This window comes from Carassius gibelio, chromosome A16, assembly GCF_023724105.1.
Source record: "Carassius gibelio isolate Cgi1373 ecotype wild population from Czech Republic chromosome A16, carGib1.2-hapl.c, whole genome shotgun sequence".
Classification (NCBI taxonomy): Eukaryota; Metazoa; Chordata; class Actinopteri; order Cypriniformes; family Cyprinidae; genus Carassius; species Carassius gibelio.
In genome coordinates, this window is record NC_068386.1 from 16,999,173 (window position 1) to 17,020,284 (window position 21,112).

The window sequence follows — 21,112 nt, forward strand, 5'->3', positions numbered from 1 at the left end:
TTCATTTCTTTCTAATTTCCTGTTTGTCTTATGAACGGCATTCCTGTTTGTCTTATGAACAGCATATATAGTGCTTATGAACTGAAAATAGATCCTCTACATCACAGCACTGAGATATATATAGTTTATACTCACTGCATTTTGAAGTTGGACGGTCAATCAATGAAACATATACTTTAGCAAGTTAAATAATATTGATTTGACCTATTAATAAGCATAAGAAATCTAATGTATTCCAGCCCTGGGGATCCTATTCTAATGAACTGATCAAACCCGTCTGCTTTCCTCTGATGGGATTGATTATCTACAACTTTCTCCCAGTGATCACCTTCAAATTACAGCCCAGCGTCTGTTTAGAAATGCTAATGTTACCACACTGAACTTAAGATCAGGTTCTGCTAGTTGTGTTTTGTAAAAACCTTCGCCCTTGTTTCTGATTGAGGTTGAAGCTGAATTAATTATGAGTGGGGTGATATTCTCTGTGGAGGAGTGGTTATTATGTGAAAACAGAGACTTTTCTAAGAGAATGCTGGGAATTCAGGGTAGAACTACGGCCTGAAGCAGATAAATAAATAAACAAACGCTTGAATTTCTTTATCAGTATTTGATTTATTTATTTTCAATACTAAATTTTGGGGCTAGTAAGATTTTTATTTTATTTTTTATAATTGATGCATTTATTCAGCAAGGATACAGTACAGTAGTAAATTGACCAAAAGTGCCAGTAAAGACTTTTACATTGTAAAAAAAAATATTATCATATATATATATATATATATATATATATATATATATATATATATATATATATATATATATATATATATATATATATATATTCTTTAAATATTCTAAAAATATGTATTCTTTTGAACTTTGTATTCATTAAAAGAATCCTGTACTCATAACAATATTCTAATCTTGTGCACCAAATCGTGATATTAGAATGATTTCTGAAGGATAATGTGACATTGAAGACAGGAATAATACCATCAGATGAATCAATTACTAATAATTAATAAATGATTTATTTTGAATTGTAAGAATATTTCACAATATTACAGTTTTAAGTGTTTATTTGATCAAAACAAATGCAGGTTTAGTAAGCATAAGAGACTTTCAAAAACATCAAAAAAACTTTTCTGACCCCAAACTTTTGAAATTTATTTTTTTTAAAATAACTTATTCATTGTTTATCATTGATTCATTTGTTTTATTTATTATTTTGCACCTGAACAATTTAATGATCCAGCATATAGTGCAATTCAAATCACATAAGATTTTATGAAGTTCAATTAACCAGCAATTGACATTAAATAACCACGTTGCAAATACTAATCATGATCTTCTGTCTTCTGATTTGTTAGTGCCACTTGCAGGACCCAGTAACCTACGGGTGTCTGACGAATGGTATAATCGCTTCCGCATCAGCTGGGACAGCCCTCCGTTCCCTACTGTGGGATACAGAGTCATCTACCAGCCAATCTCTGGTACACACACACACACACACACACACACACACACACACACCCCAGCCCAATAAATTCCTTTATATGATCTTAAACTCCCATCTGTGGTGGAGAGAAATGGCTTCCCCACCTACATTTAATGCCCTTCCAAACTGCTCCCAACAGCTGCTAATAATTCACCCCAGCACTGGTCATTTCTACTGTCCAGAGCTCATTTTCTGTGTCTATGTGTGTCGTTAAAAGGGAGGGTTCACTTATTCTCATTTCGTTTCACACCTAGTTTTCCCAGGCTTTGTGATGGTTATAGTGTAATGCTATGATTGTAAGTGTCCACCTACTCTTTGCACTTTAGTTTTTGAGTTGGTTCCTATGAGGTATGAGGGTTGAAATAACAACAACAACATTTTTTGATTATAATTTTAAATATTTTAATGTACTAAATACAATAGACATTCACAGCCCAAACTCCCTTCCCATTCCACCCAAAATATTTAGTAAGCATAATTAGCATAATAAGCATACTAGTAAGAATATTTAGCATTTCTGTTCAGAAATAAAGGGATGGTTCACTTAAACAATTTTTTTTTCATAGACAAATATTTTCACAAAACTGTCTGATTCATTCATTCATGAACTGAGCTTGAGTCGAGCTGCTATCTCAATAACTCAGTGATCCGGTTGACACATTAGAAGGGAAGATTTCCAATGAATAAAAATGTACCACCACTTGAAATGGTCCCTTCAGAAGACTTGAAATATAGTACACATCCAACCTATGTAGTCAGTAAAATTAATCATAATTTCCACAAAAATATTAAGCAGTTTTCGAACATTGATAATAATAAGAAATGTTTCTTGAGCAGCAAATCAGCATATTAGAGTGATTTCTAAAGGATGGTCGGACAACGGAGACTGAAAACTGTTATTTTGAATTGCAATAATATTTTACAGCATTACTGTTTTTACCGTATTTTTGATTAAATAAACTTATTTCATAAACACACACACACACACAAAAAAAAATCTTACCAGCCTTAAACTTTTGAATAGTAGTGTATCTTGTGGGGCATTTTATCATTTTTTTAATTTTTGTATTTTATTTTTGAAGCTTGAAAACTTCCGTTCCTATTTAATGTGCACGGAAAATAATAAATAATTACAATTTCATTTCATTTTGTGTTTCACAGAAGATAATCAGTCAATCAGTCTTGTAGGAACAAGATGAGAATGAATAAACCAGTGTTAATTTCGTTGACGAAGACTATGACGAAAAATATTCGTCAACTAACCTTTTTCACGGACGAAAACTAAATAAAAACTAAATAAAAAGTCAGATATGATGACGAAAAACGTGACGAAATATAACTGACACTTTAGTCAACGAATAAAAATGAGACGAAAATATATGGGAGGGACGAATGGAGAAGAGATCCAATCAGAGCGAATCTTTGAGGGTAGGTTGATCTATGCAGAAGCAGCCGAGCCATTTTAAAAAGCCGCGGCAAATGCAAGCGCAACAGCTAAACAAAGCAGCAGTTACAAAGAAAAGAGAACAACGATGAGTTTGCAGAAATTCGCACAGTTTCGAGGACGTTTTCATAACAGTTTAGTTGTTTACACAGGGAACTACACTGCGACCTTTTGAAATGCCATTGCGACTCAAATTTTTATGGGGTCGTAAATGTATCACTGATTATTTTTGTACCTACTTATGTGTAATGCTATGTTTTAATATGAGCATTTATTCAAACAGAAATGTGTATTTTAAGAATACGCTTTATAACGTGCTCCGAGCATTCAACACATCAAGTTGGCTTCAGCCCCGCAATGCGGGAAAGTTGAACTGAGCAGCTGGTTACTCGCGCAACACTGAATCGAGCTCTCCTTCAGGACGTTTGCGTCCTCCTGCACCCTGAACGAACAAATACAAATCGCATTTTAAATAAACATATGAAAAAGAGCGAAAAGTGAAAGAGCTCAATTCAGCAGCGCGGTGTTCTGGTGTTCAGGGAGCAAGCAGAGACGCGTCTCAAAGTCTTCTTGCTTTTGTACCGACAACAAATACATACTAAATATTGTCTTGGAAAGTGTGTTCGAAAAAGTCTGTAGTTATGTCTTCAGTGAAAGTAAAGAGTTGGAAAGAAATCGGATGTGTATCTTTATAATGGATGCATTTGTCTCTTAAAGTGACCGCGCCTAATTTACTAGCTCTGCTGTCAGTGTCTTTAATGTATGAAAATGAAAGTAAATCACTCACTGCTCTTGATTGAATTACTTTGTAGTTTTAACAAGAATTTATCCAAAGTCAATCCAAAAATCAGATAGAATAGATTATATTGTTTTACTAGTGACTAAAACATAAAATAAAATAAAATTATTAGGGACCTGAGCATGTTTTGCTTAAGTGTTTCTTTCTTTAATTGCTAATGCAACCTTTTCACACCACAGACTGAACCAAATTAAGCATTGCATCCGACATTATCAAGATGAATTTGTTGTTCTGACACAGTTTAACCCTGAGTTATTGTCATATTTTATTACCAATTTCTAAACTACAGCAAATAAACTGTGATATTGTAAGAAACGTTGAAGGTGTCTGAATACATTTTGGTTTGATTGTGTATTTTATTTTACAGTGATGACTATGCAGTGCTATTTTAAATGAACAAAAACAAACTTAAAAAAATGTAAACTTTGTGTAAATATCACAAATAAAGAAATAGAATGAACATATAATACAAATATAATATAGGTGGTTGTCTATTTCAATAATACTGTACTTCATATTGAAAGAATGTCATATGCATAGCATATCATTTAGGACGAATGCATATCTTTTTCAGAGAGCATGTATATTTTTCATTGAGAGCAGGCCTTATGTTTATTTTATAAATACCATTCCATAACAGACTGATGGAAACATTTAGTCAAGTCAACTAAGTTGACTTTGTTCTACTAAAAAAAAACTAGACTAAGACTAAAAGACTTAAGACTAGACTAAGACTAAAACTCTTATGATATTTAGTCGACTAAAACTAGACTAAGACTAAAACATTTCAGATGACTAAAATGTGACTAAAACTAAATGGTGTGTTATTCAAAAGACTAAGACTAAGACTAAATCCGAATTTGCTGTCAAAATTAACACTGGAATAAACGCTGACAGATTTTTTACATAAATAATTTGTAGATGAAATAATCGCGTAGCATGAACTAAGCTACAATCAAAACAGTAGTTCTTTACATATATAATTTTTTATTCTATCAATAGTGGAAAACAACTGATTTAAGACTAACTTGACTAAAATTATAAGTGTAACAGTACGGTGTACTTCCAGGGGGAGAAAAAAGCCAAAAACCTGTACAATAGTAGTTAACTTGTTTTGCACAGTTTTCCTGTAAGGTTGCTGCGATTGTTTTCAGCTCTTGTCTTGCTCTGTGTGCAGTGCCAGGTCCGGCTCTAGAGACGTTTGTAGGGGATGATGTGAACACCCTGCTGATCCTCAATCTGTTGAGTGACACGGAGTACAGCGTTCAGGTCATCGCCTCCTACACCACCGGCTCCAGCCAACCCCTCACCAGCAAGGGCAAAACATGTGAGTCCCTGCACAAATACACACCTAAACATAATTATCTAGTAAACACGAATATGTACGCTGCCCACCGTGAGGTTTCTACACTATTCCCAACAGCCCACCATCATTTTGCTGCACCATCACATCAAATTCACAGATGTAATTTGCATCCTGTGTGAACGTCCTTGCTAATACTGTTTCTTAATAATATGCAACAGCGATAATATCGCTATGTAAGCGGACTAGCGAGAACTGTCCCTTTTGTCTGTTAATGAAACTTGAAGGTGCTCTTTGATAGGCAGCCAGCTACACATATATCAATATTCAGACAGACGGCTCCAGTAATGACAGTCCTTTGCATATAAATTTGATATCGCCAGGTACATCACAAAGTAATACCTGTTTTAGCGATTGTCATCAAAAAGCAAACAGATTATGATTTCTCAGCGAGTGCTGAGGCCATCCATCAGAGCACCGTGGTGTCACCATCCCAATATCAGTCACTAGGGTCTTGTAGTCTTGTAATACCTGCAACTGACAGTTATATCTCAGAAAAATAAGATATATATATCTTATATCATAATGTATAACAGGAAGCCTTCCGCAATCAAGGGTGTAAACAATACTGAGCTATTGTATGTACTGTACATTAAAGTATGAGTGTTCAGATTTCGGTAACATTTTATAATAACTGCACACTATTAATCATTAATTAAGCATTAGTAAACAGATAATTTATAATTTATAAAGCATTAATAGACAGTAATAATCAGTTTATAAATACAGATATAAATGCTTTATTCTTGATTTAAAAGCATATCTATAATGTGTAATTTCATACTTTATTCATGATCAATTTATCATTTCTCAATGAAGTATAGCATTATTTACAAACCAGTTATTTAGGAGTTGCCAGTGATTCATAAGATCACAAGAAATGTAGTAAATTCAGGTAGTTATAAAGCATTTATAAGTGGTCAGTATACTATTTATGTGAGCTCATCTAAAGTGAGGACTAGTTATGCCTTGTAAAGCATTTATAAAGGATATTTAAAGGCTTAGTTATCTTCTAAACAAAAAGCAGAATCAAACACAACACAATGATACAGAACATAGAAATATTAACAGCCTTTAAATCTCATTTGTAAAAGCTTTACAAGGCATAAATAGTCCTCACTTTAGATGAGCTCACAAAAATAGTTAACTAACAACTACATGAATTAACCCTGAATTACAATAGAAATACATGTTAATAAACCATTTATTAACACTATAAGTAACTATTATTATATGTCTGAATAAAAAGATGTATGAATGCACATTTAAATAGTTTATTAATCATTTACACATTAATTTCTAAGTGATCTTGTGAACCACTGACAACTCCTTAATAACTGGTGTGTAAATAATGCTATACTTAATTTAGAAATGATAAATTGATCATTAATAAAGTATGAAAAAAAACAATTATTAAATACATTATAGATATGCTTTTAAAACAGGTATAAAGCATTTATATCTGTATTTATAAACTGCTTATAAATGTCTATTAATGCTTTATAAATGATGAATTAACTGTTTCCTAATGCTTAACGAATTATTAATAGCATGCCGTTATTATAAAGTGTTACCACATTGTTTAATCAAGTGTAATCATCACACCAGAGTGTATTGTGACTCCTAATTTTTGGCCCCGGATTATAGACCTCTTGATAACCTTTTTATACTATTTTAGATATTTATGACTTTTCATTACTTTAACTGTTGAAAAAACAAAACAAAACAACAACAGCTAAATTTAAGGCTTTTTAAGTACATGGAATGCCTAAATGCATTTTATACACATTTTACTTACACATATCTATTTTTAGGCAAATATGTGAGTAATATGCTTTTGGATGCGACATGCATGATAATTCCACTCACAATTCATGGCTGTCTGAGGAACCTCCCAAATGATCTCACCCTACAGGACATCTGCATATCACCTGCTCAATGGGGTCCATCAATTTTTAATACGTTTTCTGTTTGACCTCTGAATAATTGAATGCACAATAATGGATTTCCAGCTCCTTGTATTAGTACTAACAGCCAGAGGCCCTTTTTGCATGCATATAGTTCATTAAAATAGTTTATATAAGGAGGAAAGCTTGTGACATGCATTATTCAAAACCTTAAACGAATCACCACCACTGTGCACCATATGTTTATCTAAAATCTCCAAGTCTCAAACGCGACTGACATGTCGTTCTGTTGTGTAGCATGAATTCCAATGGACTGCTGGATTGAATGAGTAGCTCCTTTTTGGGATCTTGCTCTCATATCAAGGCTCGAAGGAGGACAGTTTCCCACCATATGGAACTTTTCCAGTGCAAGCAGACTTTGGGTTCGCCACAACTTTAGGCATATCAAATGCGTGGGACTCCATTTGTTGTGACAGGGCCACAATTGTGATTCTGTTCCAAATACTACAAGCTCCAAAGATGGGTACTGTTTTGTGCAACTAATTTAGACCATGTGCTGTGGCTTGGGCTTGTGTTTTGATGAAAAAAAAACGTGTGAATTCCAAAATAAGCCTATTTTTTATGGCTTTAAAAAGAGTTTTCATTCACACGGCACATTTTGTTTGGTTTGCACAAAGAGAAAAAGGAAAATAAAGAAAGAAATGGTTAAGGCCATTTGTGGCTTTTAAGTGGAGAGCCTATCTTTTAAGAATACTGTTCGAACCACTTGCTTTCCTCTCAGATGTGTTTTTCTAGCCATTAGTTTTGCCTGACTTTCAGTATTTAAAGAGTATCACACAGAAATCTGAGAAGATCAGAAAAAGAGTGCTGGTTTCAGAAAAAAAGTGAAGCCTACACGTTTTATCCCATAACCTGCAGCACAAAGGAGCTGCTGAAAACCCTATGGCTCATTAGCCTTTACTGTAATACACGTGCTGCTTTTCATTTCAGAACATTAGACTACATTAGAGAAGCAACGATCAAGTCTTTCCTCTCACTGCCCACTAACGTGTACATTTCAACGTTTTTAGGCAGGTGTAGTCCACTACTGATCAAAAGTTGGGGGTCTGTAATTTTTTTTTATTGTTTTGAAAGTCTTTTATACTCTGTATAAAAGCCTGTATATATAGACTGTATTTATTTAAGCAAAATTCTAATATAATATACTATTCAAATTTAACTAAGAAGCAACACTGCATAAGACATTAAAAGTCCAATTTTAAATTAAAATGCTTTTCTGGTCATAGCTTAAATGGATAGTTACAGTACTCACCCTGTTGTTATAAACCTGTATGACTTTCTTTCTTCTACTGAACACAAAAAGATTTCTTCTGATTTTCACAAAAGGTCAATAATGCACAAAACAACATTGGAGTCTGTTAACTTTCAGTGTATAGACAGCCCCCCCCCCCACACACACACATTGATTTTTTCAAAGTATTCTGGTTTTGCTTTACCGCTAAATTCATCTAGTTTCAAGATATCTGTTTTCTTCTTCCCCGTGCAGTGTTCCTGGGGGTGAACGGTCTCAGCACATACCAGGTGCTCAGTAGCAGCATGTGTGCCCAGTGGCAACCTCACCACCACGCCACCATCTACAGAGTCGTCATTGAGTCACTGCTTAGTGAGTGATACACACACACACACACACACACACACACAACTCAAACACATTGTTAATGCATTGCAGAGCAAAGCCATAAGGTGGCTTTCTGTTTTGCAATATTGACATACATTTCAGTTTCTGAGGTAATGGGATATTATGGCTCATTTCAGCACAGACCTCCAGGCCTCTGGGCTGTTCAGCAAAACTCTTTTATTGTATGCATATTGCTCTGCTGGCGTGTGACATGGCTTCGATTCAAATTTAAAACAGTCAAAAGCCCTTTCCCGTTATTGCTTTTCTTATTCCTGCCTGATACTTTACCGGCCCAGCTTATCTGGCAATCCTGGAAATCTTCTGTTCTCCTTCCAGCGAGTGATTGCTCAGATGGCTACCAGCTCAGTGATGCTATTAAAACCAGATCCTGCCCCAGTGTGTGTGTCGCTGTGTGTGAATTATTTGAATGACGGTCATTGCAGTTCCTCAAATCTGGCTCGCGAGATCCACTTTCCTGCAGAGTTTAGCTCCAAACATAATCAAACAAACCTACCTGTTATTTACTAATGATCTGGAAGACATTGATTAGCAGACTGAGCTGTGTATGATCAGGGTTAGAGCTAAACTCTGCAGGAAAGTGGATCTCGCGAGCCAGATTTGAGGATCACTGCTACAGAAGCTAGGGAAATAGAAACCTTCAGTTATTTTTCAGTTTATTTTTAACTGTCAAATCATGAAAATGTAATTCTCACATGTTAGCTGGGTTGATAATGACTTTCAGATCATAATCTAAGAATATATAATAGTATAATTCTGGTGTTCAAATTCCTGCTTTTCTGCCCTTGCTGAGATATAATCTTATTTTAACATTTAAAGTAATTTCCAATAACTACCTTCAAAAAATAAAATAATAATAAGAAATAATAATACTTTTATCCAGCAAGGGTGCATTAAATTGACCAAAGACATTTAAAATGTTATAGAAGATTTCTGTTTTAAATAAATGCTGTTCTTTGAACTTTATATTAAAGGGGGCATAAATGCTCGTAAATGCTCAATATCCTGTTAATCTTGAGTACCTATAGAGTAGTACTGCATCCTTCATAACTCCAAAAAGTCTTTATTTTTATTATATTTATAAGAGAAAGATAGTCTGTACCGATTTTTCCCGGAAAAACACGAGCGCCTAGAGGCGTGACGTGTGGGCGGGGCTAAAGAATCACGAGCGCCAGTAGGCTTTTGTGTTGAGAGCGTTTTGAAGCTGTGACACAGATCCTTTTTCGTTGTGACTGCATTATCCTTAAGAAATAAACGATGTGCAAATCCGTCGTCAAACTGGACCTTGTTTGTAAAACAAGCATCTTCGAAATGCAGGGAACAAACACAAACACTTGCACAGCTCCGTTGATGCTCTGTAAAAATAAACTCCATCCACTGGTCCCTTAATGCTGTTTCTCTTTTGGTAATCTGTGCAGGGTTGTCTTGCCCTGGCAACCAAAAACACACTTTTTTTGTGACTTTTCGCGATGCTCTCGCTCTGCTCTGATCAGTGAATCGCTCTCATCAGTGAAATGTTTGTGCTCAGCCTCGCTATACGGGAGCGCGCGCTCTTCCGGCAGACGTGCCTTAGGACCCATATAAGGAAATTCCGCTCCATCTAACATCACACAGAGCCATACTCGAAAAAAACTTTCCGAAACTTGTGACAAACCGGAAGAGGTTTTTTTGGAACAAAAATACTCCTTCAAACGTACAAGTTAATTTTTGAAACTTTGTCCATGTTTAGCATGGGAATCCAACTCTTTAACAGTGTAAAAAACTCAGTATGCATGAAATAGCATTTCACCCCCCCTTTAATCAAAGAATCCTGGAGAAAAAAAAATCACAATGTATTATGGTTATTATAAAAATATTAAGCTGTTGCACAAATGCTTTCAACCTTAATAATAATAAGAAATGTTTCTTGAACACCAAATCAGTATATTAGAATGAAGGTTCATGTGGCACTAAAGACTGAAGTAATGGCATTACAGAAATAAATTACATTTCAAATTGTATTAAAAAAGAAAACTGAAAATATTCTTCAAAATTGTAACAATCTAGCACAATTGTACTGTTTTTACTGTATTTTGATCACATAAATGCAGCCTTGGTTAGCGTAAGAGTCTTCTTTAAAAAACATGTAAAATAATAATAATTTTAAAAAATCCAGACCTGTAACTTTTAAATGATAATACACTTACTGAATAAATAAATAAATAAAAACACACATTTTGTTGTTGTTGTTGGTGTGTTTTTAAGAGGTTATGTTAACAAGTCTAGGTAGGGGAAGAACAAAATCTAACATAGAAATTCTGTCAAACTTTTAATTTATAATATAATATAATATAATATAATATAATATAATATAATATAATATAATATAATATAATATAATATAATATAATATAATATAATATAATAAAGGAAGATTTTTTTAAAAGCAGTGGAGAAAAAAGTTGCAATTGAAGATTACCCTGTAATTATGGTAAACTATGCCTACAAAAAAATATATAAAAACTACTGCTGCTTTCCTTTTGGCGTTCTTCTTGTCAAATAATGTCCAAACTTTGGTACCCAGTAGGAACAGTGGATTGGTTATTTGTCATTTACTCGTAGGGAGAATTTGGCTGTGGAATTTCAGCCAGATGTATGACTCTTCTGCACCGAGCACTCGTGGTGAAGTGAAGCGTTCCTGCGTGCAGATGCGAGGAAGGGGAGGAACTGTCCTGCTTGTGCCAGAGATGTGACTGGACTGAGAAGTGCAGTCTGTTGAAACAAATGCTTAAAGGAGGATAGTTGTTTCCTGAGCCGAGCTGGAGCGCTTGCCACCTACTTTTCCATAGAGTGGGAATGTAATAGGCAAATGTCGCATCCCATTGTTTGATCAGCTTCGCAATCAAATCATGTCTGAGCAAGGGAATATTGTTGATCTTATTATGGCATTCCAATTTTTGCAGTCCACATTATCATTAGAAAATGCAAAGAAAATGGCTTAATAAATCAATTTTTTTGGCAATAATGCTTCTGAACAGCCCAGCCGGTTATATTCCCCATGGAGGCAGCTGTTTAATGGCAGACAAATTAAGATGTATGAACCAAGTCAAGCTGGATATTAATGTCTGGCATCACAAACAAAATAAAGAGATATGTAGAAAAAGAGAAAATCAGAAAGAAAATGAGATTTGGCATCAGCGAGAACACCTTCACATTTAGAAAGAAAAGAAAGTGAAAAGAATGAAAATATTGGTTTCTTTCATTTAACCCGAGCTTGGGTTGCTTATCACGGTTCACCCATTTCCCTGCAGTCTTCAGCCTCTGATTAAAACAATTAAAGACCTCTCCGCTGAACTCTATGGGCTGAATACAAGGTTTACCCTTCCTGAGCCCAAACACTGATCATTTTCTCAGCTTTGGAAAATAATTACAGCTGTGAAACATGCTAAAATATGATTTACTCATGGTTCCTTTCATTTAAACAGCCAGTTTGTGAGCAACAACACATGCCTGTTAAAAATAACATCACTTCGGCGAGCTGCCGTGGTGCCACTTTTCCTCATTTCAAACTTCAGGCTTCGTTTATAGTCTGAGGACTTGAATGGTACTGTCTGATTAATTAGCACATTTGTTTGCTGGAGAAAGCTTTTGTGATTGTATTTTATTTGACTTTGATTGTAGCTTGAATTTTATTATTATTTGCGCAGACGGTCAGAAACAAGAAGTGAGGGTCGGTGGTGGTGCATCTAGAGAGTGCTTCTTCAACCTTTCCCCCGACACCCAGTACAAGATCAGCGTCTACAGTCTTTTACAGGACACAGAGGGTCCAGCCGTCATCACAATGGCATCCACTGGTAAATACACTCTGATAACTATATATTTTACATGGCAATAATAACTATATACTTTCAATCATGGTGCACACCATATTAAATTGTGAATGAATATAAGATTGTGAAGGATCGGTTCTATGGTTGTCTGTCCTATCATAACCTTGTTTTTAGTCATGTTAGATTAAATATGGGCATCTGTCCTTAATAAGATTTACTGGGGTGTTAAATAGGGTCAGATGCTACACCTCCCTGGGGACTTTTAGCCACCAATAAAACACCTGAAGGCGACTTGGTTTGCTGCCTTTGAGTGACAAACTCTGTTGCCAGGACAGTCTTTGTATAGCAGAAATGATTATTATTTAGGAGATTTGCCACCAGTGTTATATATATATATATATATATATATATATATATATATATATATATATATATATATATATATATATATATATATATATATCGCAGAATTCACAGGTATCTGACTTTATTTCTCATAACTACAGTACAAGTTTACATCTTGCAGTTTGAATCTTGAAAAAAAAAGACAGATGTTACAATGCCGCAATTACTTTTTTTTTCTTCTGTAGCAGACATGAGCTTCCATGAGACTGACTGAAGCATTCTTAAACACAAAAATAATACTAAATATGAAAAAATAATAACATTTTAACAGGTGAAACCAAATTGCCATTCATTGTCAATACGTGGCCTCATCAAATTTATCAGCCTTCTTTGATCATGATTCTACACTGGTGAAAAAAAAAAATCTAATATTTTTAAAACATGAAAAATGTGCTATCTCCATTGGCAAAGTCTTGTTTTCTCAGTTTACCTAATTCACCCAATATATTAAATATGACATATATTTGAATGCATGTTTAGATAGTTTTACTGAAAAACTCAATAAACATAAAAATAATGATTAAGAGCATATTTTTGCAGTTTATGGGGATTTTACACTGTACAAGTGTCAGTGTATATAACACACAAGTTAGCGTGTCAATTGGGCGGCAGAAACACTTCAATGATACAGGTCATTTCCAGCCAATGAAGTGAAGACAACATCCTCCCTTGACCACATCCACTCAGTCACTGCCTGAGGAACAGACTGAACCACCATTGGTAGAGCAGTGTGCCCTATTTCATTTACAGTTTCCGTTGAGATCACAAATCTGATTGTGTGTGTATTAAAGTGTAGACAGCCAGGCCCTGCTCTGGTTTATGTGTTGTTTTGTTGTTTCTGCAGCTCCAGCACCCACCCAGCCACCGACCGCACCACCCACCACGATCCCTCCTCCCACCATCCCCCCAGCCAAAGAAGGTAGGACACCAGTGTGGGGAAATTGGCCTGTCTGCCATCGTTTTCCCCTGTTTGCTGGCCATGTCCCTATGTGTTGTGTGACCTTTCACTAACATACATCTCTGCTGACAGCTAACCTTTACTTAGTCTCGGAGCCACTCCGCACTCAATAAATATGTCTGAGTCTTCCCAAAACATCTGATAAAAGCACACAGAACTTATTTAACCTCCTTATATAGATCTTTGTGATTTTAAACTTTATAGTGGATATACAGTACTGTCTGGCAGGTGTTTTTAATGTATCCTAAAGTAAGACCTGAATAATTTCTTGGCCTGAAACCGAATGCTGCTTTAGATTTATTTGTTATTTTTAGATGGCTTTATCTGTGGGCCTTTGGATAGTCGCCCGAATGCTTTGCCCTGCATGTTACACATGACTCTTATTGAGGTCAGGTCACATGGTGAAAAGTGAAACATTTATTTCCTTAAAGAGGTCATGAAATCAAATGGAGGGTTTTGTGACTTTTTTAAGTCCGTGTTTAGCTCTTGGACAAAAGTGTGATATGTCTCACAAACTTGCTGTTTTAATAAGCAATGAGTCAGCGCAATAAGAAATTAGGTTTTTTTTTTGTATAAATCCCAGTCTAATGAGGCTGTTTACTTAAATGATTAGGTCAGAGTTGTTCATTTAATACACTTTGTACTAAATGTTCAGAAGCATGAGGTTGGTCAGATTTGTTGAAATATTTGTTTCATTGCATAGTTCTTGTGGCTCAGTGGTAGAGCATTGTGTTAGCTGTGCAAGAGGTTGTAGGTTTGATTCCCATGTGAAAGGGGGGGTGAAATGCTCATTTTCACTCAATATCCTGTTAATCTTGAGTACCTATAGAGTAGTACTGCATCCTTCATAACTCCAAAAAGTCTTTAGTTTTATTATATTCATAAGAGAAAGATAGTCTGTACCGATTTTTCCCGGAAAAACACGAGCGCCTAGAGGCGTGACGTGTGGGCGGAGCTACAGAATCACGAGCGCCAGTAGGCTTTTGCGTTGAGAGCGTTTGGAAGCTGTGACACAGATCCAGAGGCTGAAATTTAACAAGAACAGCATCAGCAAAGGCGTCTGTATGTGGTATGTACTGAAACTGTATATATTTGCTTAGCGGTTTTGGAAAATGACTTAGTTCCACTTTATGTCGTCTTTTTTTTTTTTTTTTTTTTAAGCTGTACATGTGGAAAGGCATGTTGTTTACTTGATGTGCTTACACGCTGATAGCTAAGTTAACAACACAGAGATATTTGAAGCAGTTTTACTCACCGCATGCGGTTCCAACACACGATCGTGACCCTTTTTCGTTGGGACTGCATTATCCTTAAGAAATAAACGATGTGCAAATCCGGCGTCAAACTGGGCCTTGTTTGTAAAACAAGAATCTTCGAAATGCAGGGAACAAACACAAACACTTGCACAACTCCGTTGATGCTCTGTAAAAATAAACTCCATCCACTGGTCCCTTAATGCTGTTTCTCTTTTGGTAATCTGTGCAGGGTTGTCTTGCCCTGGCAACCAAAAACACACTTTTGTGACTTTTCGCGACGCTCTCGTTTTGATCAGTGAATGTCTCTGCTCTCAGTGCTCTGCTATATGGGAGCGCGCGCTCTTCCGGCAGAAGTGCGTCAGGACCCATATAAGGAAATTCCGCTCCATCTAACGTCACACAGAGCCATACTTGAAAAAAACTTTCCGAAACTTGTGACAAACCGGAAGAGGTTTTTTTGGAACAAAAATACTCCTTCAAATGTACAACTTAATTTTTGAAACTTTGTCCATGTTTAGCATGGGAATCCAACTCTTTAACAGTGTAAAAAACTCAGTATGCATGAAATCGCATTTCACCCCCCCTTTAAGTAAAAAATGTCAGCCTGAATGCACTGTAAGTCACTTTGGATAAAAGTGTCTGGTAAATGCATAAATTTAATTTCACGATCATCAATGCAACATTTTTTGTATGTAAAATAGACAGTAATATTGTAACTATTTTCTGTTCAATATATTTTACAATGCAATTTATTTAAAATAAATCTAAAATATTTTCTAATATTTTCTGTCACCAATTTAATGCATTCCTGCTAAAAAATAAAAATAATAATTCTTATTTTGAAAAACAACAATAATAATAATAATATGAATAATAATGTTTATTATGAGTATGCCATTGAATCAGATTTCTTTCTAATTCAGAGTTGTTCATTACTGAAACAACCCATTTATCTCTTTGTTCTGAATGAGACTGACAAACTGAATGAGCTGTCCCAATTTGTACAGTAATGAGATTTGCCAGTTATTTCAAGTTGTTAACGAGCACAATGCCTGATTCTTTTAGTTTATTCCCAAACGACGTGTCAGGCGTGTTCAGTGCCATTCTTGTTCAGACTCAAAACAGCGACTCATCCAACCAATGAAAACCTCTAAATACTTTTGATTGTGCTAGTAAGACTTTTGAGGTTACGCCTTTATTTGAAGGCGACGATATTAAAGTGCAATTCCACAATTAAATTCTAGTAATAATAAATAACTACATGTACTAAGTTAAGTACTTACTACAGGGTTAAGGTTAGGGTTAGGGTTTGTTGCTCAGCTATGCATAATTTTCAGTTATTACTGTAGTAAGTATGTAGAATTTAGCACTTTAAAATAAATGAATTGTATATGTAACATCAGCCTTAAAATTCATTAATATAATCTAATTTATTAAGATTGATTCAGACACCAAATAATTTTTTTTTTTCACTTGAATAAAACCAGTTAGATGTTGGTACATAAAGCACATTTCTAGGTTACTGAGAGTGTGTTTAGCCCTTTATTCTGCAAAGCAACAGTCTGGCGGAGTATAGCAGAGGTATCTGGGAATTAATTAAGCCTCCTTGCTTTATCCAGCTAGCTGTGATGGAGATCCTGTCAGTGAGAAAGGGAAGTGTTTGGAATCATTTGACATCTGTTGTACTGCAGCGCTTGCACAGTAATGAGAATTTCTTATTTTAGCTAGTGATTTTTCACCTGCTTCCTCTCTCTCTCTCTCTTGCTCTGTCTTTATAACGTTCTCTCTCAGTTTGCAAAGCAGCCAAGGCAGACCTGGCCTTCCTTATAGATGGCTCCTGGAGTATCGGAGATGACAACTTTCAGAAGATTATCCGTTTCCTATACAGCACAACTGGTGCGCTTGATGTGATTGGCCCCGAGGGAACACAGGTATGACGCACCTGATATATTTGTCAAATTCAGTCTACTTCATATTGTTTTTATTTGTTTACATTGTATAACATTTCTAACATTTTTATGAAATAAATGAATGTCATCCTGAGCTAAACGAAAAACTGTAAGCCCAAGATGTAGATGAGTTTTTTTCTTCATTGGACTCTCTGCAGTGAATAAGTGTCATCAGCATAAAGGTTCAGACAACATCACAATAATTCACTCAAGTCCATCATTCAACATTATGTGAAGTGAAAAAGCTGTGTGTTTGTAAGAAACAAACGCATCAATACCCATTTTTTACTTCAATAAATTGCTTCTAACTGAAAAGATAAGTCCTGTATCCATAATATCACTTTCTCCATTGAAAATGTGTGGATTAATTGGGGATTATTGTGATGTATTCATCAGCTGTTTGAACTCTTTCATTTCATTAATATGATATTATCTGAAAGTACAGTTTAAAATATGCTTTTAAGATTTTGCATACACAAGTACACATTCAGTATTCAAAAAACGTAAGCACACTTATTCACAAGGAACAGATATATGTTAAAATTTCATATAGACCATAGACCATTAAAAATTTAGTAATATTAGAGCCTATTAGAAATTTGCAGAGTCATGCATTCCACGTGGACGCTACAGACTGAAATGCTCTGCTTTTGAATTTATAACGTCTGGTTAGCCTCAAAAAGGTTTTTTGCTTCTCTCAAAGATATTTTTTGGAATGAGGCATCATGAGAATAGCTATTCTGGGATAGAGACCACACTTCCAAGCATTTAACCCAGTAGCCTGAGAGAGCATTAGATAAAAATAGCCTTGTGTAGACTTGTCAGTCCAGGATTCAGAAGATCTTTATCACAACCCATCAGTAGCTTTAGGGATCACTGCAGTGGACCTACCACAGGGGATGTGAAAACAGGAGAATAAGCACGTTTCAAGGGCAGGAGCTGAAGTAAACAGAAGAACACGGATAAAACATCTTCTTCTTTTACACACAGATGTTTGCGTTCTCTCATGCATGATGACATGGCTTCTGTGTCTCTCTTTTTTAGATTGTGGCCTAGTGGTTAAAGATCTGAGCTGGTAATCTCAAGGTTTTAGGTTTAAGCAATCCATGTTCCAGTATGTGACTGAGCAAAACACTTTCAGGTCAAAAATGAACCAGGGATTGAGGCAAAAATGACACTGAATTTTTAAAAAATGTGGTGAGAAAAAAGCCTCAATAGTCAATTTCTATGAGGTCATGTTTTTCTGTTATCTAGCATTTGATATATACTATACACTATTGTTCAAAAGTTTGGGTCTCTTTTTTAATAAATGAATACTTTTCAGTAATACTTTTTGAAAACCCTAGAAATGTATTTTTGAGCAACAAATCAGCTTATTATTAATGAGTTTTTACAGGATGGTGTGGAAAACAGGGAATGTATTTTAAACTGTATTTTGTTCACTGTTCTGTATTTTCCTTGGCAACCACTGGGTGAGAGACTTCTTTTTAAAAACAAAAAACAAAATATCAACTGACCTCAACCTTTTGAATGCTTAAGGGTATTTTAGAGCTATTTATCCTATACACTTAAGTGATACTTTCAAATAGCTGATTGAGTTTCAATTTAGTACATTTGATATTAACTCTAAATATAACACTAAATAACACACTACAGTTAAAATTATAATAAAACAACTTACATGCTTTAGTATGGTAGCCAAAATAAGTGAACTTCTTTAAAGCACAATAAAAGATTATTAAAATATAAGGATTTAAACTGTACTGAAGTATGTTAAAAATACAACATGCCCTTATAAAAGTACCAAAATGCCCTTTAAAACCAATTCCAGAGGGGAAATTCATTCTGACGTTGATATACTGTTGCTTTAAATGGCTGCTAACTTACTTTTTACAACTGAAGGTGGCCATTGTTCAGTTCAGTGATGACGCCAGGACTGAGTTCAAGCTCAGCTCCTACGGTGATAAGGAGGCTCTGCTGGACGCCGTGCAGCGCATCACCTACAAGGGAGGAAACACCAAGACAGGCACGTATCTCCATCCTCAGAGTCAATTAAACTGCTATCTATCCATAACCTTTTTATTGTTAGCTCATTCTGTTTTATTTATTTTTTTATCCGTATGTTGATTGCTCATTCTATTGTTTGTTTTATACTCTATGTCTGTCTGGTCTTACCTGGTCTGGTCTGGTTTATATTACAATCTTTGATTTTCAGTAGTCGTGGCCTAATGGTTAGAGAGTTCGAGTCAGACTTGTAGCCCAAAGATTACGGGTTCGAGTGTCTGTACTGCCCGTGTGTGTTCACTACTGTGTGCACTTGGATTGGTTAAATGCAGAGCACAAATTCAGAGTTTGGGACACCATATTTGGCTACATGTCACGTCACTTTCCAAATTAATTACTTTAAGTATGTTTAGATATTTAAACTGGAAAACCTAACACAAACACTGATAAATAATTTTAGTAATAATAGTTACTAACCCTGAACCTACCCCTAAACCTAACCCTACCCCATGTAGTTACCTTGTATTACCAGAACTTTCTTAAATAAATACACTGTAAGTACACTATAAGAACATGTTAGTACACGTACTGTAAAATAAAGTGCAACCAAATTTTTTTATCTGAAGGTAAATTGGTAAATTTAAACATTCATATCCAAGAAGACAGAAATCAAAGTTCTCTTCTAATATCCAAAATGGTTTTCCTGGTGAACAGCATGCTGGTCCACCAGGTAGATCTGGATCAGATTATCACTAACCAGCATACACCAACTTCTACTGCACCAATTTGGAAATTGATGCTGGTCTTTGAGCAGTGAAATCTCCTTGTAATCTGTGTCCAGACAAACATTCTTTATTAAGGTCCTGTTTAAGAAGACCTAGACCAAGGACTTAATAGTGTGAGTTAGAAAAGTAGCATGGCTCCAGCTCAGTGAGCATCAGAGCAGCACGAAGTGTCCCTGCGCTTGTTTTCGAGCTGACTTGCTGCAAGTCTTTGTTCTAAAATGAATCACCTTTCATTCTACTTGGTAAAGGAATGGCAGCCCCCACCCTCATGTGTCCTCACAAACACACACATACATAAACGTCCCGTATAAGGTATATTCTCCATGGCAGTGAGCCCCCCGTCAGTGGGTGGGCGGCAGATGCTGCGCCTCACTGGTGAGCGCAGATACATGTCTGTGGACATGTGTGATCTAGGTATTATGAGCCCAGTGCATTTATCCATCCCGGCTTTAGCGGGCTGCTCATTTGAAACATGAGCATGACTTATTTTCTGAGGGTATTAGGGCTAATCCCTCGCCTGCATTTCCCTACATTCATATGCAGAGGATGAGGTGAGGATCAAAGTGATTGGCCTCATTCAACCTGTTTAAACTTGGGAAAAGAAGTCAATTCTGAGTATTTAGACCGTCTGTAGGTTTCTCGGAAATTCAGAAAATATTTAAATGGGATGATGTTGTTTTGAAGTTCAAAGTTTTCGAAGAATTGTGTTTTTAGAGTTTTTACCTGATGGTATGATACTTTTTTTGTTGCCTATGGCATGACACTTCCTGTCAGTCAATCAGCGGTGCTTTTGCCTCCGTCAGTTCAAGGCCACAATCTGCAGTCTAAATTATTGTGTTCTCATCTGTTATTAAAAAAAATAACTCACACATCAAATGGTGCTGCCGTCTGCTTCCTTAGTTGGAGTCCGTCATTAGTCTCCCTCTGACAGGAGCTGAAGAAAAGCCAGAAAGAGAAACAGGCAGCTTCAGGAGTCATTCAAGCAAAGCCACAAGGCCCCCTTGTTCAATTCGTCGCAATATATCGCCAAAGTGCAGCATCTCAGACGCCGTCCATATTTTATTCAGAGTACAGCTTTTGTGAGGGGATTGTGTCTAATACTCGCTGATCCAAGGGAACCTGAGACGTTTCCGAGAGATTAGAGATGCAAATTCGAAATGAGCAGCCTGGCTGATGTCTTGCAGCTGCAGTGCCAAGTTGGTGATAATGGTAAAATACTGAAATGGGGCAGTGCAGCTTGTT

General features: G+C 35.8%; 1 protein-coding gene across 4 annotated transcripts in view; it reads left to right on the plus strand.

Moving 5' to 3' along the window:
- Positions 1–21,112, plus strand: part of LOC128031176 (collagen alpha-1(XIV) chain-like) — a 103,765-nt gene that overhangs the window by 44,909 nt on the left and 37,744 nt on the right. For all 4 annotated transcript variants that reach the window (XM_052619421.1, XM_052619419.1, XM_052619420.1 and 1 more), the window contains 7 exons: positions 1,368–1,490; positions 4,916–5,065; positions 8,555–8,671; positions 12,391–12,537; positions 13,763–13,837; positions 16,924–17,063; positions 18,984–19,107. In XM_052619421.1, coding sequence (XP_052475381.1) covers positions 1,368–1,490; positions 4,916–5,065; positions 8,555–8,671; positions 12,391–12,537; positions 13,763–13,837; positions 16,924–17,063; positions 18,984–19,107 — 876 coding nt within the window. The remainder of the gene's footprint in view (positions 1–1,367; positions 1,491–4,915; positions 5,066–8,554; positions 8,672–12,390; positions 12,538–13,762; positions 13,838–16,923; positions 17,064–18,983; positions 19,108–21,112) is intronic.